The following is a 16793-nucleotide window of genomic DNA, read 5'->3' as shown; positions in this document are numbered from 1 at the left end:
AGATTAGAAAATGCATATTTTATAGCCCTGGGAACAAGTCATGATATATTTCTTACTGAATGGTGATTCCGGTGTCAATCTAAACATTCAATATATCATCGATAATCTATAAAAAAAAAAAAAAAAGAAAAAGTTCAGCAAATGTTAATGGCTGATTAAACCATTAACAAAAGCTGTAAGGATTGGGGGAAGAAAAAAGGGGTGGTGGAACTGTTCATGGGATCTTCTGCAGACGTCACAAAAATGTAAAATTTCATTGTAGCTGCACCGGCCACTACAAAGTCAAAGATTCACACTGCAAAAATTAATTAACCCTTGCTGAATCAAAAGCTGTTTTAGATTTAGAGGTGGGTTCAGCTGGACTGGTACTTTTAAACCACTGGATTGACTACGTACCCAAGTTTGTCTTCAAAATTTAAATCAAATAATTGATGCATTCACAGGACCTAGCAGTGGTTTCAAAAGTTTATTAAGGAAGGCTCCATAAGAGAGCAATTTTTTTACTCTGAAAGTTACAATTTACAGTGCACCTGGATTGAACAGTCAGTGGACAATACCGTATTGAGTTGTATTTCTTTAATGCAAAGATTTTTTTGGCTTATTCTCATTTGAAAGAAAATACAGTACACTAGATACAGTTTTGACCATTCTCAAGTACTATAAAAATAACTTTACAAAAGTCATCAGACTTATCAAGTTCAATGGTACAATTCACTGTCTCCAAGAAACAAACACAAGTCAGAAATGGGATTTCGTTTATTTTGCAAAGTAGGGCGCTGTTGGTTGATAAAGTGCATCTAAATCAGTGGGGGTTATTTATGTGTGTTTATGTCAGACTATTTTCTTCAAGGATAACTCGACTGATTCCTAATTAAGCTAAACTACTCATGGCCATCTAGCTAAACAGTAAAAAATGCCTTTACATTGCCTAATAAAGAAGAGTAAAGCAATCATATTTTCTATACCAGGGCTCATTATGCACAATTATTAGTATCCAAAAAGGCTTTCCTGGTAGCCTGTTTACTGTAACTTAATTTGTGTGTTCCCTATTTATAATATGTGTGTCATTTACCTTGCATATTACTGTAACAACCTTACTTACATTCATATTGCTATTTGGTGATAGCCATCAGGTTTGCATCTTCTACTTTTTCTCGGGCATTTAGATTACTGGAATGCTAGTGGATAATATTTCCTATTGGCTAATTAAAATGGTGTTTGGAGAAAGCCCAAACTTAAGACCTTTCTAGAATGTCATCAATGGGATTGGTAATCTTTTGAAGTTGGCACATATTAAAATTATTCTTACAGTGTACAAGGCAAAACCATATATTTAAACAATTTGACAAAGTCAAAAACAGTATTATATAAACAACTATTTAAAAACAATTATTTTGTTTATGACATGTAATTCACTGTCTTATTCTTTGATGGGTAATTACATTTTCTAAGGACCAGATGCACAACATTTCTGTCCTAGATCCAGTATGATTTCTCTTCTGTAGTTCTTTGAATGTTTGTTTTTTTCCTTTCTGTTCTGCTAAGACCACTGGCAAGAACAGTCTGTGGGTTCTTGAATGGAATAGTTAACCCATGTCGAGTTCCCACTGCAGTACAGTTGAACAATGCGTCTCTGCAGTCCAAGTTCTCTGCAGCATTTGCAGAACCTGGCATAGGTGTTGATGTTGTAATTATAAATACTAGCAGAAGGGCATTTTCCATCGCAGGAAATAATATTTATCTAAGGACAGGAAGAAGTATTATTGCATTTAATAAATGTAAGAAACAAAAAAAAGGCAATTAACCAATTCTCAATAAATTATAGAGCTATGAAATGCATCTACCTCAGGTAACAGAATTCAGGTATTAAATGTCACATTAATTACACTATGATTTAGGGATTGATAATAAAGAAATTCTCTTTCCTGCTGGTTCAGTGAAAATGTCTAATTATAAACTTAAGTGACAAATAGGTACCAAGATTGTGTTATTTGTTTAAGGGATCAAATTTCAAAGGTTCAGCTAACTTTGGAAGTTGGGAACCTACCTTGGGCCACTGGAAACTGACTAGGACTGAGGGCCTAAATTTAGAAACTTACTGTCACTAGACACCTAAACTTAGGTACCTAAAAGGTGGGTGGCAGGGGGAAAAGTTAGGAATATATAAACATGACAGCATAAAAAGACCTTACAGCTTATCTAGTCTGCCCATCCATACAACTGTTTGATGCTTAGTACTAATTTTTAGCATTAGGCATCTAACGTACAGAGTCAGTTATTTTTAACGCAGTGCAAGTAGGAGAGAAAGGGGGGGGGTCACTTTGAATCAGGGTGGGTTCAGAAGGGGTGGGGGTTAGGGGGGTGATGCTACAGAAACATTCTGAGGTATTCATAGTAAAATTGACATCACTAAAGATTTGTAGTCATTGAAATGGATGAAAAGTATAACTAGAGGAGTTGATTTGTGGGGAGAGAGAGAGAGTGAGTGTCTCTGACACTCTCTATATATGTACCACTGTAGGGGGGCACTTTGAATCAGGGTGGGTTTCATATGGTTGGGGGAGGGGGTTTAGGGGGGTGTTACAGAAATATTCTGATGTATTCATAGAAAAATTGACATTACTAAAATCATTATAATGGAAGAAAAGTATAACTAGAGAAGCAGATTTGTACAAATTTGTGGCAGATTGACTCTATACAGAGGTTTTCTCTCTCTCTCATATTAATCAGTGCGCAAAGCAAGAAATTTATCACACTTTGCGGAAATTACCGAGGCAGGAGCAGGGTAATTAGCCTAACCACATCCCTTTTTATCGCAGGAGCTATTTCCACTATATTTATAGCATTTTGATAAATCTAGAGGTTAGGCACAGCTGAAAATCTACCTAAATTTAGGAACCTAATTTAGGCACCAAGTATTTTTTTATATTTTTGAGAATTGACCCCTTTATAGATGTAATTTAAGGACTAACAAAAGGCCTCATCTATATACCTCCCTGTCTGCCTCAGCTCCTCCAGGTCTGCCACTCCAGCCTCCAGAGACTGGCGCACGCTGATGCAATTCCCAGTTTTACCAGTTCGTTCCCAGTTTGCCCAGTTAAGGGAGAGTTCCTCCAACCCCCTCCCCTGGTTTGTTAGCCTTCACTCCCCCCAGTTAGCTCCAACCCTTGAAATCCCACAGACCTGCCTATTTATCTTTATTGTATAACTTACGCCTCCTCCATGGCGGAAGTAGAGTTATATGGCAGGGAGCCTCGACGCGTGCCAGAACTCATCAGGATTTATGTGCACATCTTAGGTTCACGCCCCGCCCCCTTTCTGAGAACTTTTGAGATGTGCGCGCTGCAGTAGATATGCGCGTACCTCAGCGGCTTTTAAAATCCACTCAGTGCACGCGGGCCTGACTTCTTTGAGCATCCCCTAATTAATGTGTGCATTGGGCTTTTAAAATTCATCTCAAAGGGTGTTATTAGCCTATAATTTTATACATCTAGGCTGTATATATAGCGGTCCTACATATAAGAAAAAGAGGTCACCTGTATAACATTAATATTAAGAATTCAATGGGAAATTTTTGCTTTGTGTTGGAAGTAATTGCTATACATTCTTACTAAACAGATAATGGTCTCGATGGGAACATTAAAAAGTTAATGCAGTTTATACCTGTACATGTTGGATACAGAGTTATAATAACATTATTTAATAATCACACATCTCTGAAACTTCATTTCACAAGTAAAAATACTATACACCACTGAAAAAAGGAGCAGCCACAGTCTTCAGGAAATGTTTGAAAATTGTTAGAATTTCTTTATTTCATTAATTTATTGGATAAAGGATTAATATGAAATGTCACAGATGCTGTCCAGTACACCATGCTAAATGATCAATCTGCACACTGCTGTTTTAGTGGAGATGTGCATTTAGTAATCTGAATATAGAAAATCAAGCATGCAATAACCTAAAAATGAGCTGTATTTTAAATTATTGATATTAAGAAACATAGCTGATGTAGGATATCGAGAAGATTATTTAGGAGAAGGTATTCAGTAAAGTCCAATTCAAACCTTCAGATGCGGCATATGACTCCTGAATACAAATAATTTGCAAGATGAAAAGTTCAGCTTATCCAAGCCAGCTCAGTTTTTTTTCTCTCTACACTAGAGATAAGAACTGTCACTCTAGAAATGCGTTCATGCTATCAAGTCATTTCCTACTCACCGGGGTGTTACTTCTGCAGTCATTCTTTCGGATAGTCATCCTAACAGTCACCTTTTTACAGAATTTTCCATCTTCCTTACCTGCATGGTTTATAATAATGATCAGATATCAGTTCATAAGTTTCACGTTTTTGATTAAAATAAATTCATTACATATATGTTTAACATAAATGTATAATTAAAAAAAAAAAGAAAATGGTTACTTTATCCAGATTATCCTGACAATTGAGTGTTATACTATAAGTATGGAGTGGAGTACATGAACTGCATTTATGGCTTCAGGTGATGAGCTGAATTAGGATGTATAATATTACAGACAGTTACCTAAGAAATATTTAATTGTCACCATGTCTGAGCTGTTGCACCTTTATCTCATTTCCTTCCCATTCCTGGATCTACAAGACAGTTGCATGCATAGATCATTGTGGAGATTTTCTCTCAAATGAGGCAAACCATTTGAGGCTCTCGTTTCAGCTGTGGAGACTGGTATTTACACAGGAGTCACATATACTTTTCTTAACGTATATGCGGAAGATTACTAATTGTGATAGTGCCAGTGGGTTCAGCTGGCTCCTCCCACCAAGTTCATTCACAAATGCACAGAACTTGTCTGTCTGCAAAGATATCGCAGGTAACCAACAATGGCAGGCAAGGGGGATGGGAGGAACTGGCAGTGATGTCATCAAGCCGCGTGGTCCTTGATACTCAACCTGCACATGGGAGCCAGACCATGGGGGGGGGGGGCTCCATGCAGCCTACCTCACATCTGAAGAGGGGTTCTTTGGACCCCCTTACTAGTTACTAGTGTGGTTGCTCCCTTCAAGGTTTGGAGGGAAGGAATTGCTGGATCCTGCAAGCATAGCAAATTAAAATCGTGCCTACAGGCATGTGGAAACGCCCCCCCTTACAGCAAGGGCCTCACTTAATTGGCCATGAGCCTGACGGGGGCAGGATGACAGGAGGGGGAATAATGAGAGACAAGACATTCAAGCTCAGGCCTCTTTCTCCTACTCTTCTTGTGCTTGAATCACTGGGCTCTTTTCCCCTGCATGCCCTCCCCATGATGCTAGCTTGCATTTTGGATGTGCCAGAGAAGATAATGTTCGCTCTATCAGCAAGTTCGATTCCATTTTATACTGTAATTGAGTTCCAGGGCATAATAGAGGTGAATAAGTTGTTTGTCGTAGCTGGGAGTGGATTACCTGAGTCTAGTTCGGGGAGAGAAAGGAGAGAGGCAGATTTTTCAAGCAGCCATAGCTGTTGAATGGCTGGGAGAGTCTGTCACCAGTGGCAAGTCCTGGTGTGGTGGCCAGACTGTGGCTCCTGCTATAGCCATGTCACAGGCTTGGAAGGCTGACAGCCTAGCTTGCTTGGGGGCAGGCTATCCAGTAATGCCCGGATTTTGGCTCACTCACCTGACTCTCATAGTCTAGCTTGGTAGGGGCACAGAGCATCTCGCAGATACTTAGGGCCAGTATATTATGTTCATCATAAGGCTCGGGTACATAGATTTGACTCACTCACCCGACTCTCACAGTCTAGCTTGGTAGGGGCACAGAGCATCTCGCAGATACTTAGGGCCAGTATATTGTGTTCATCATAAGGCTCGGGTACATAGATTTAGACTCCCTTGTTAGGATTAAGAATAATAAAACTGCAACCTTTAATTTCCACTTGATACATGTGTGCTCCTTATGTAACAGGTAATCATGTCAAGGAGGAGTCAGTCACGGTTACCCAGGTTATTTTGTTTTAGGTGGTGTTCACACACGTCATGGCATGTTTTTATTTATTTATTTGTTTGTTTGTTTGTTTGTTTATTTATTTATTTATTTATTTATGGCATAAGTAATTCTTTATTAACTAATCAAAATTATTTGTGGAGTGGAGGAGTATCCTAGTGCTTAGAGCAGCAGACTGAGAACCACAGAAGCCAGAGTTCAAGTCCTGTTGATGGCCCTTGTGACTTTGGATAACCCACTTAACCCTCTATAGGAGGTCATTTTCAAAAGGATTTACACACAGAAAACTAGCATATATCATAGCAATTTTCAATAGCCCATTGACCTGCATAAAATCCACTTTTGCAGATAAAACCTTGAAATTTCAAAGGAGTTCTAAATGAAAAAAATTGCAGTTTTCAAAAGTCTATTTATGTGCATAAAACCCAGTTTTATCTGCATAAACCTTTTGAAAATGATCTTAGTTGAATTTTCAAAAATGTATTCACATAAAAATTAGCATATAAGCATATAAGTAGCCTCTACTCATGTATTATGTATTTTATAAAAATAGAAAATATACACATATATTCACTTTCATGCACACATACATTTGTATAAAAAAAAGAGCAGTCTAGGAGCATTCAAGGCCGGGACCAACAGTTACACGTGTAAGTTGCTATTTTAAAAGACACGTGCAAACATTTGCCAACTTTAAGTGCGTATTTGTACACCTGCTAATTATCTGGCGTAAGTGATATTAAACGTGCTTATTGTGTACCATTGGCCAGGAGGGTCTTGATGACCTGGAAAAGGATGGGCGAACTGGTGGACTAATTGGTATTTCCTTGACACGTAGATGTTTTACATTTGGCCGATATACATGAGTCCTACTTTGCTTCTGCATGTAAAATATACGTGTGTATACTTTTAAAATAGGTAGAAAAAGTACGCGTTTTCAATGTATTGCATGTGTTCATGCATAAGCCTGCATATGCACATATGTTGAGGGGTAAAGATACGTATATTTTATAAAATGCACCTATATCATACACATGGCTTATAAAATACTATAGTAAAACTACACGTGGCCATATACAAGCATATATGCCGCCACGTGCATTTGTTTGAAAGTTATCTTCTCTGACTGAGGGTGGGAGGTAGGGGAAAACCTACGGTACCTGAATGTAGTCTGCTTTGAAGTGGATGGCCAGTCACAAAAGGTGGAATATAAATAAGATTAGATTTGCTTAAAACAAGTTACTTTAATAGGGTAATAAAACATATTTTTAATACTTTTTCTCTGTTTATTTCTATGACTTACTCAAAGTATGTTTCCATTGGTTAGACATTTTTACTGCGCTGTTCTGTGAAATTAGATTCTATCAAATCTTTTGAACTGATTTTATTTTTATGGAAATGTCGGGTATTCACCACGCAATGTAGTTGCAGGGGGAATTGTCTGGATATGTCAGATGAAAGCATGCTGTCAGTTTTCCACATATGTTTTATATTTAAATAGTGTTATTCATGCATTTATCCACAGTACTGTACAGGTTTAGTAATACAGTAGACAAAACTGATTTTCTTTTCTGACTCTAATTTCTGCAGGGACAGTTTTAATAAGCATCCAGATTATGAAACCTGTTTTGGAAAGTAGTCACAAAACTAGAATTAGCATTCCACCTCTTAGACATAGTGGCATGGAGATTTTTTTTTTAGATATCCATGAAGCAGCCTTTTGTTTCATATCTCATCTGTCAGCCAGTACAGAACACCAATGGCATCTTTTTTCTCTACTGACTTACCAACAGTTCTTATAGCATGCGTGAATGGTACCTCCTGTGAGCAAACTTGGATGAGAAAACTTCAAGTCTGGCAAATTCCACTTTCATGTGACATATAATTTTAGTTATCGAATCCCTGCCACTCACTGTGAAAATGTGCTGGTACTGTTGAATGCACTGGTGCTGGTGGTAGAAAACTAGGGAGGGAGCTTTTGCTTTAAAATGCTGCTACAAATATTAAATAATCAAATACTAGAGGTCGATATTCAAAGGCTTTCCCCAGGGAATGTTATGAGTTACCCAGACAAAACTCGAGATTTGAACATTTCCCCCCCCCCCCCCCCCCCCCCCCCCACCCTGCTCTCCAGCTAAATTTTGTCCAGGTAACTCGTGCAAAATTTAGCCAGACAAAAAAAGGCTGTGAGGGAGGCATTCCAAGAGCATGGTTACATTTTAACGCAGGCCAGTGAGTGGGTAACTTTCTCACTCACCGGCCTGTGGAATATCAACCTCAAAATAAAATGCTGCTGCTATGCACTTGTATATGCACCTGTGTCGAAAGATCTGCAGGCATCATTAGCACATCTAGAAGCTGATGGATATGCTCTATGAAAATTGGGCATAAAATTAAAGTTCAATGACAGTTCTGTCCTTCTGCAGATGTGAAATGAGAAGAGCGTACTGGTTAAGTACTAATGAGTTTGAATCTTTTTATGTGCCCCATAAGAACACTTATTTTAGCATAGTTTTTTTTCAGTATAATTTGTTTTATGCAACGTTGTACTCATATAGCATCAGACTAATACTGGACGGATTACTTTTCTGGCCTCTGTACTTGCAGAACAACTAAACCACTGCAGTGCTGCTGCAGGAACTATAGTGCTACCTGCCAGTATCTCCCATTGACATTAGTCTGGCCCTGCTTTTCCCTGGCTAATCCCAATGTTGTCTAGGCTGTATTTCTTTGCTGTTTGCATTGGGATAAATGCTGATCAACCAAGAGTGGCATGCCAGCCCATGACATGGAGTTTCGGTTTTCAAAGTTGCTATTACAATTATTTTCAAACATTCTCATCACTTGTCATTTTCTGTTGCTATATAAATACAAGCAATTTGCAAATATTAATCTTTTGGGAGTATTCAGATCCCTTATTCAGGCAATATATGAAGAAAGAAAAAAAATCTTAGTAGTCCTGAAAAGCTTGCAAAAAGGAATTATTGACCTGCTGCTGTAGAGAGATCAAAAGAAAGAACAATAAGGCTGTTTTATGTCTTCAGAGACTCCTGATGTCACTAAATTAGAAATGAAATTAAATCTTGGCGAATTATTTAGTTTTGTTAAATGTAACATTATTCATTATATCAATCAATGAGACTGATTCATTAAGGGTTGGTTTTTTTTCTTGCCTTCTGTGTCTATTGGAGAAAAAGATTCTTTAGTGAATCAGGCACTAAACGTAATATGGAGACACAAAATCTATTTAAATCTTAAAACATTTTTAGACTTATAAAAGTATTGTCTTTACTCAAGACTTTGTTTTTTATTAATTTTATTTTGGGTGAATTAATATGCTACTCACTTTTGCGTTCACTAATTTCTTATTTTATATAACTGGTTCATTCCTAGTTCAGCCAATTAAGGGATAGGACTTTCCAAATTCTCCTATTTTAATAGCCTCCCTTCTCCCCTGTCAGTCCCGAACCTTAAAACCCCGCTGATCTGGCTACTTAATTTTATTACTTACATGGTCGCCATAGCAGAAGAAAGGTTACATGGCAGGGGATCCTGGTGCGTGAATGTAACTGTACATATTTTCAACTGTATATAGTTTCTCTATTTGCCTTATTTTCTCAATCTTTACTGCCTTTCCCATCTCCTCCCTGTCTCCTCCCTCTCCCCACTCCCCCATCCTCTTCTCGCTGTTTTCCCCCTCCCCCTCCCTTGTTTTATTGTAATTTTCCTCCTTTTGTTCACTGTAAACCGGCATGATGTGCTTCACGAATGTCGGTAAATAAAAGTTCATAAATAAATAAATAAATGTGCGCATAAATATTTACGTGCTAATTTGAAGTTTAAATCCAGGAACTATGCCCACGACCTGCCCCTTTTGTGTGTGCAGTGGGAGAAACATATGTACTTGGACAGATTTTAAAATCCGCTTGACGTACATCAGCCTAACATATTCGTGTATATCCCGGTTTTGGTACACTTTGGACTTTTAAAATTCACCTTTTACCTTTTTACTGGGAGAACTGTAACCAGGTTCCAAACATGAAAATAAATCTGCTAAGATTCCAGTGGTAGATTTTTCCCATTAAGTGGAAAACATAGTGGTTAGATACAAGATAGTTCTGTTTTCTGTGCTTTCTAATTGTCTTTGTGGCTCTGGATTTTCAGGATGTTTCTACAGAGAAGAGGGTAATTTAGGTAGCGTTTGAGAGATTGTTCATCTAATCCATTTCTGCTTTGTACTTTTACAGTTAGTCTTGTATAAGGTCTCTAATATCCAGTGATTTGGTTTTTTTTTAAATTTATTCTTTATTAATTTTTTCAATGATTACATCATGAAAACATTTACAAATATGTATCCCAATATCTAAGGCAATTATACATAAACCAAACCATAATATTACTATTGTTGTACATATGCCATAATTGGGGAAGATTATCATAATAATTTTAAAGGAAACAATATCTATTATTTATACTCCTGGATCAACTATATATTGGTTTTGATAAAGGACAGTCATTTCTCTTAGCCCTCCTCGACATCTCTGCGGCTTTTGATACGGTAAATCACAACATCCTCCTAAACCGACTCTCAGACATAGGAATTACAGGCTCAGCCCTCAGATGGTTCGAATCTTTCCTCAGTAATAGAGGCTATAAGGTAAAAATTAAAAACATGGAATCACCTCATACTAATGCTCCTTTTGGCGTCCCCCAGGGCTCCTCCCTATCACCCACCCTGTTTAATATCTACATTCTCCCCCTCTGCCACCTACTTTCAAACCTCAAACTCAAATTTTATATTTACGCAGATGACCTTCAAATTTTAATCCCTATATCCAAATCATTGGACTCAACACTCAAGTTATGGAACGCTCATCTACAAACTATAAACCACTACTTATCCAGCCTCAACCTTGTGCTCAACACTTCTAAAACCGAACTCTTACTAATTACTCCAGAAGGTAGTCCCATACTTCTCCAATCACAAAATATTCCACATATATCACACGCCAGAGATCTTGGAGTCTTAATCGACAGTCACCTTAACCTAAAGCATTTTATAAAACACACTACTAAGGAGTGCTTTTACAAGTTACAAGTACTCAAAAAACTCAAACCGCTCCTATTCCACTACGATTTCAGATCCGTCCTCCAAGCCATTCTGTTCTCTAAGATCGACTATTGCAACTCCATCCTGCATGGTCTTCCAGCCTCTACCATTAAACCGCTCCAGCTGCTACAAAATGCAGCGGCAAGGATTTTGACAAATACCAATCGGAGAGAGCATATTTCTCCTATTCTAAAAGATCTCCACTGGCTCCCAGTAAACTTCCGGATCCTCCATAAATCTCTCACAATCATTCATAAAAATATCCACCATCAAACCCCGCTTGATCTGTCTCATCCTCTCAGACTGCACTCGACAGCCAGGCCTTTAAGGGATGCTTACAAGGGATCTTTACACGTTCCTACAATCAAATTAGTGCACCACGCAAACATCAGAGACCGGTCATTCTCTACAGCAGGCCCTTCCATGTGGAACGCCATGCCTCCGGACCTCAGACTGGAGACTTGTCTAACAACTTTTAAAAAGAAACTAAAGACATGGCTGTTCAGCCAAGCCTTCCCCACCACAAACTCCATTGCCTGATCTAGAATTGTTCACCACACATCTCTGTAAACAAAACTTTTCCAAATTTTTCATGCCTAATATCCATTAAAGAGAGGTTGGCTCCTAGCCCCCTCCACTGTATATAGTATTTATTCTATTTTATTGCACTTTATATATTTATTGCTCCGTTCACCCCTTCTTTATTTTCCTACTCCAAGTTAAGGCTTCCTTGTTATAATGTAACTGTATGCTCTGTATCTCTTGTTGATTGGTTAATTGTATATTCTACTTAGTTCATTGTAAACCGAATTGATTTGATTTGTATCAAGAAATTCGGTATATAAAAGCCTTAATAAATAAAAAAAAATAAATTATTATCCCAAAATCTTCTTGGGACTAATTTTAGGTACTGAACATAATAGAGACAGGAGTTATTTCTATTTCTATTTAAGGACCCTTTACCTCTAAAGTTCCAATTTCAGATAAAGATTGAGTTTTATCCAACAGGAATGTCTCTAGGTGTACTGGATCCACAAACCCAAATTTCTTCCCTTTATAGGTTACATAACATAAACATGGAAATTTTAAAAAGAAAATAGCCCCAATAGCCACCAATCGATGTTTCAATGCAAGGAAGGTTTTCCTCCTTGCTTGTGTGGATCTGGCTACATCAGGGAAGATTTGGATTTTGGATCCACAGAAAGAGACATCCCTGTTAAGAAAAAAATTTCTGAACAGCTTGTCTTTGTCCTGCTCTGAAACAAAAGCTATAAAAAGGGTTGCCCTATTCTGGATTATGTCCAGGGATTCCTCCAAGAAGGTTGATATACCTAAACTTGGATGTTCCCCTGTTCCATCCTCCAGAATATTCTTCTCCCCTTTTTTCCTGAAATAATATATTTTGGATAAGATAGGAAATTCTTCCTCTTTATACATTAAAACCTCTCTCATAAATTTCTTAAACATTTCTAATGGGGATAAGAGTCGAGTTATTGGAAAATTCACAATTCTCAGATTGTTTAACCTTGACAAATTTTCCATGCGTTCTAATTCTCTGTGGATATTTAAACTATCTCTTATAAACGTACTCTCTGTTACTTGTACCACTTGAATTTTTTCTTTCATATCACTTATATCTTTTTCACATTTTAATACTTTCAACCCTTGTTCCTTAATTTCTTCAGTATTCGCATTGATCACAGCAGACAATGACCTATTCATAGCAACAACATTGTTATCTAATTTGGAAACTATTCTCCATATATCCAATAGGGTAACATTGTCTGGAGGAATATCCAAGACAGTGCTACCTATAGGAACTGGTAAAGGTTCAACATTTAATACTTTAAGTAAAGGCTTCTCTACCCCTTGGTTTCCTGCTTGGGTTACCAAGCTTACTTCCAAGGGATTTAATCCTACCAGTTCACTCGCCAATTCAAGTTGTGGACTCTTTCTTAGCTGAGGTGGTAAAGCGGGTCCTTCTCCAGGACTGAGGGAAACCAAGGATGAGTTTCCCGAAAAGTCCTCGATTTGATCAGCCCTCTGTCGAATGACATGCTGATCCATTGGGCCGGTGCGCTGTTGTAGCACTGGAGATGATGTTAAAATCTTGGCCTTTCTTTTCTTCCCCATCCACAAGGAGAAAAAACGACTAAGGTCAAGTTCCTGGCCAAACTCCCAAACTCTCCCGGACGAAGCCGGACTAAGCCGCGTGCCCCTTTGGCGCGCGCGGCTTAGGCGACGCGCCGGCGGCGGTGATGCGCCGCGGCACGTAGAGTTTTAAAATCCGTAGCCACGCCCCCTCCTGACGTCAGCGAGCGCGTCCGTCTAGGCCCAGCTGTTGATGATACCGGGACTCTCCCTGGACGGCGAATCTCTCAAGTTCCGCCGCAGCTGAAATCAGGTACAAAGTCTCTGGCAGCGGGTAGCTCGGGGAGAGATGGCTCGCAGCCCACTCCTTCTCCTCTCACTCCCCGAGTCTGAAGCGCACCACGGAGAGTTTTAAAATCCGTAGCCACGCCCCCTCCTGACGTCAGCGAGCGCGTCCGTCTAGGCCCAGCTGTTGATGATACCGGGACTCTCCCTGGACGGTGAATCTCTCAAGTTCCGCCGCAGCTGAAATCAGGTACAAAGTCTCTGGCAGCGGGTAGCTCGGGGAGAGATGGCTCGCAGCCCACTCCTTCTCCTCTCACTCCCCGAGTCTGAAGCGCGCCACGGAGAGTTTTAAAATCGGTAGCCACGCCCCCTCCTGACGTCAGCGAGCACGTCCGTCTAGGCCCAGCTGTTGATGATACCGGGACTCTCCCTGGACGGCGAATCTCTCAAGTTCCGCCGCAGCTGAAATCAGGTACAAAGTCTCTGGCAGCGGGTAGCTCGGGGAGAGATGGCTCGCAGCCCACTCCTTCTCCTCTCACTCCCCCCCAGTGATTTGGTTTATTACTGCCAGGATTCTTACATATAAATATGTTCTCTTGCATATTTGCTTCTTGGCCTAAAGCTGCCACATATCCTTGAGCTACATAGTAGATTTGCTTGAAAAGTATACATTCTATGGCAAGTATTATGCTATAAAAGTTTTGACATTGTGGAACATGGTTAGTGTTTGAAGAAGGGATCATAATAGGTACAACGGTGAAATTTCCAGTCTGGTTTGATATTTTCCTGTGTCGCTGCAGAAGAGATTTTAAAATAGTCCCATGAGGCAACAAAAATTTTTGATGGCCACGCTGAAAGGGTGTAATAAGGTAGAAAGAAAAGAGATATGAGCAGAGTGCCCCATTTTGGAATCAAAAGGTCAAATGTTCAAATCCCTACAGCTTCTATTGGAAATGGATTCTAGTGCTGCAGTGAGTGTGAGACCTGCACAAAGGGTGAAGGAACTTGCTTTGCAGTATCTTCTTGAAGCAGGTCTGCTGGAGAGAGACTGGAGCTACTATGGTAAAAGGGAAAATCCACTGTGTTTTTTTAAAACAGATGTTTTAAAATATGGCATATATATTTTACTTAAAGATTAAATTTTGACTGACTTAACCACTGTTTAAATAACAGAACTAGTGTATATGTTATATATTAAGAACAATTTTTGTTATCATTGGCTAAAATGATTGAGATGAATTAAATTGATAAAATTAGACTGTTTTTGCTTGCTATATATTGGTAAAATGTTGTTATATATAATCATATATTCCACAAATATGTTTTATGCAAGATTTAATCAGGAAAGTTATAGTTTCTATTCTATGAAATATGCTGTAGATTTTCAATACATGCAATAAACTTGACACAAGAGCAATGCTTACTACCAACAGTAGATTGTTGGCAAACAACAATGCTCTGCCCATACAGTGCAACATGAAAAAAATCCATATGTTTGTCATAAAAAGTGGATTGTGCATTTAAATACAGACTCCATTGTCATACAATAATTCAGATTTTATAACCTGATATTCCTCATATGAGGATTGGAGGGGAGGGGGAGGACATTAGGACATTGTTGGAGATCAACAAAGAGACTGGTTGGCTTTTTTCCCTACAGTTCTCTGCAAAAAATATACCTTGGTAACAGTTAGAGGTAACAGCAGGCAGGATAGGGCTAACAGGGAATGGAAGCAATGACATTTCAGAACCTGTTAAGAATGTTAAATATAATATGTTAAACTTCAGCAACAAGCAAGTGTTTTTGCAAGCGTATATGTCAAAATGCCACACATATGGCTCTAATTATATTACTCTGAATGGCATAATTTCAAAAACGTCAATTTGTAAGGGTCACATATACATTCTGATTTCTAATTCACCTAAGTTCAGCTGCAATTAAGATCTGTAGTCGTGTTTTCACTATGATGATAGCAAATTATTTTCACAGGTTAGTGTTTCTGTATCATGCATCGTTGCTGACACAGATACCCATTTGGTTAGGTGCTTGAAAACCATTTCTCTTGCTCTGAATTTATGACTGAAGTCCTAGATGAATGTGTCCTGAGTTTGTTTTTATCTGCTTGAACTTCAGTGATGTCACAGTCCAGGTAATTAGAGTATGGGCAGGGAGCCTGAGTTGAAAATCCTGCCTCTTCCCAGAGATACTTTTTATGATGACTTATCTCCTTATGTGTCTGGTATCAGCTTTGATTTAAACTCTTCCAAACAGGGACTCATTGTAGCAATGTGTTGGGTGTTTAAACAGTATATTGGTTTGAATTTTTTCCATATAGCATAGATTTTAACACTGAATTTAATTGCATAAGAATGTTTACAATCAGGAAAAAATGTTACTGCAACTCATTAATAACAAATATGATCAAAATAGAAACAAAAGAAAACTAAAACAATTAAGAGGCTGCTATAAGAGCCAGTGTCAGCCATTTTACCATGTTCCAGGCTCAGTTCCCTTCCCCCACTGGGCAGGCCAAGGTGACACAGGATCCCAGCCTACCCAAAAGCTGGAGGAAAGGCTCATCTAAGAGTAAGCATCAGTGGTGGCAGTCACCTTCCCTCCCTCTTCTGTTCTTGAGTACCTCATCACTCACTGTAGCATGGCCAACCCCTTCCCAGGCCAACTGCAGCATGGCCAACCCCTTCCCATGGCCAACCCCTTCCCCAGATGTAGAAGACATGTGCATGAATAATCATGCACATGTCTTCTACATCTCAATGTGTAGCACTATAGCTGCACCACAGGGCCGAGTGGTTTCAGAAGTAGTTCCTTTCTGGTCAGACTAGTTGATGCTGGTTTATGTACACAAGGCACTCTTAAATATTAAAACATTTTATTTATTTATTTATTTATTTAAAAGTTTTTATATACCGATATTCGTTTGCACATCATATCGGTTTACACGGAACAGGTATAACAATGTAAGAGAAGTATACATGGAACTGGAAGAACAATAACAAGAACTGGTAGAATGATAGAAAAAAATGAAATTAGAAGTAATTCAAACAGGAGAGATATTGCTCCCCCAATACAATGTATGCCTACAATAGCTACAGGTTTGTGGCGATATTTTAAAAAATTCAAATAATCTAGCAGGTGAATATGGACACATAACAGATTATCAAAGAGAATGGTTAAAGGAGATAGCATTGTATTGACATGTGCCATGACCGAATAAGAATGTATTTTTCACATACTGATATAGATTCAACTAAAATCATAAAATATACTCTGAAAGAAAATATAATTTGTGTATAGGAATGGCAAAACTGTTAAAATGTATAGGG

General features: G+C 38.6%; 1 protein-coding gene across 1 annotated transcript in view; it reads right to left on the bottom strand.

Annotated features, from left to right (window-relative positions):
* Positions 1-479: 479 nt before the first annotated feature.
* OTOG (otogelin) overlaps positions 480-16793 on the bottom strand; it is a 193737-nt gene continuing 177423 nt past the window's right edge. Inside the window, exons 54-55 of the mRNA XM_029583100.1 lie at positions 4222-4301; positions 480-1741 (exon numbers count right to left, since the gene is read on the bottom strand). Of these exons, the coding sequence (XP_029438960.1) occupies positions 1541-1741; positions 4222-4301 (281 nt within the window). The 3' untranslated portion in view covers positions 480-1540. The remainder of the gene's footprint in view (positions 1742-4221; positions 4302-16793) is intronic.

The sequence above is a fragment of the Rhinatrema bivittatum genome, chromosome 17, assembly GCF_901001135.1.
Source record: "Rhinatrema bivittatum chromosome 17, aRhiBiv1.1, whole genome shotgun sequence".
Lineage (NCBI taxonomy): Eukaryota > Metazoa > Chordata > Amphibia > Gymnophiona > Rhinatrematidae > Rhinatrema > Rhinatrema bivittatum.
Note: the sequence above shows the minus strand (reverse complement) of the source record. Positions and strands in the feature narration are given on the sequence as shown.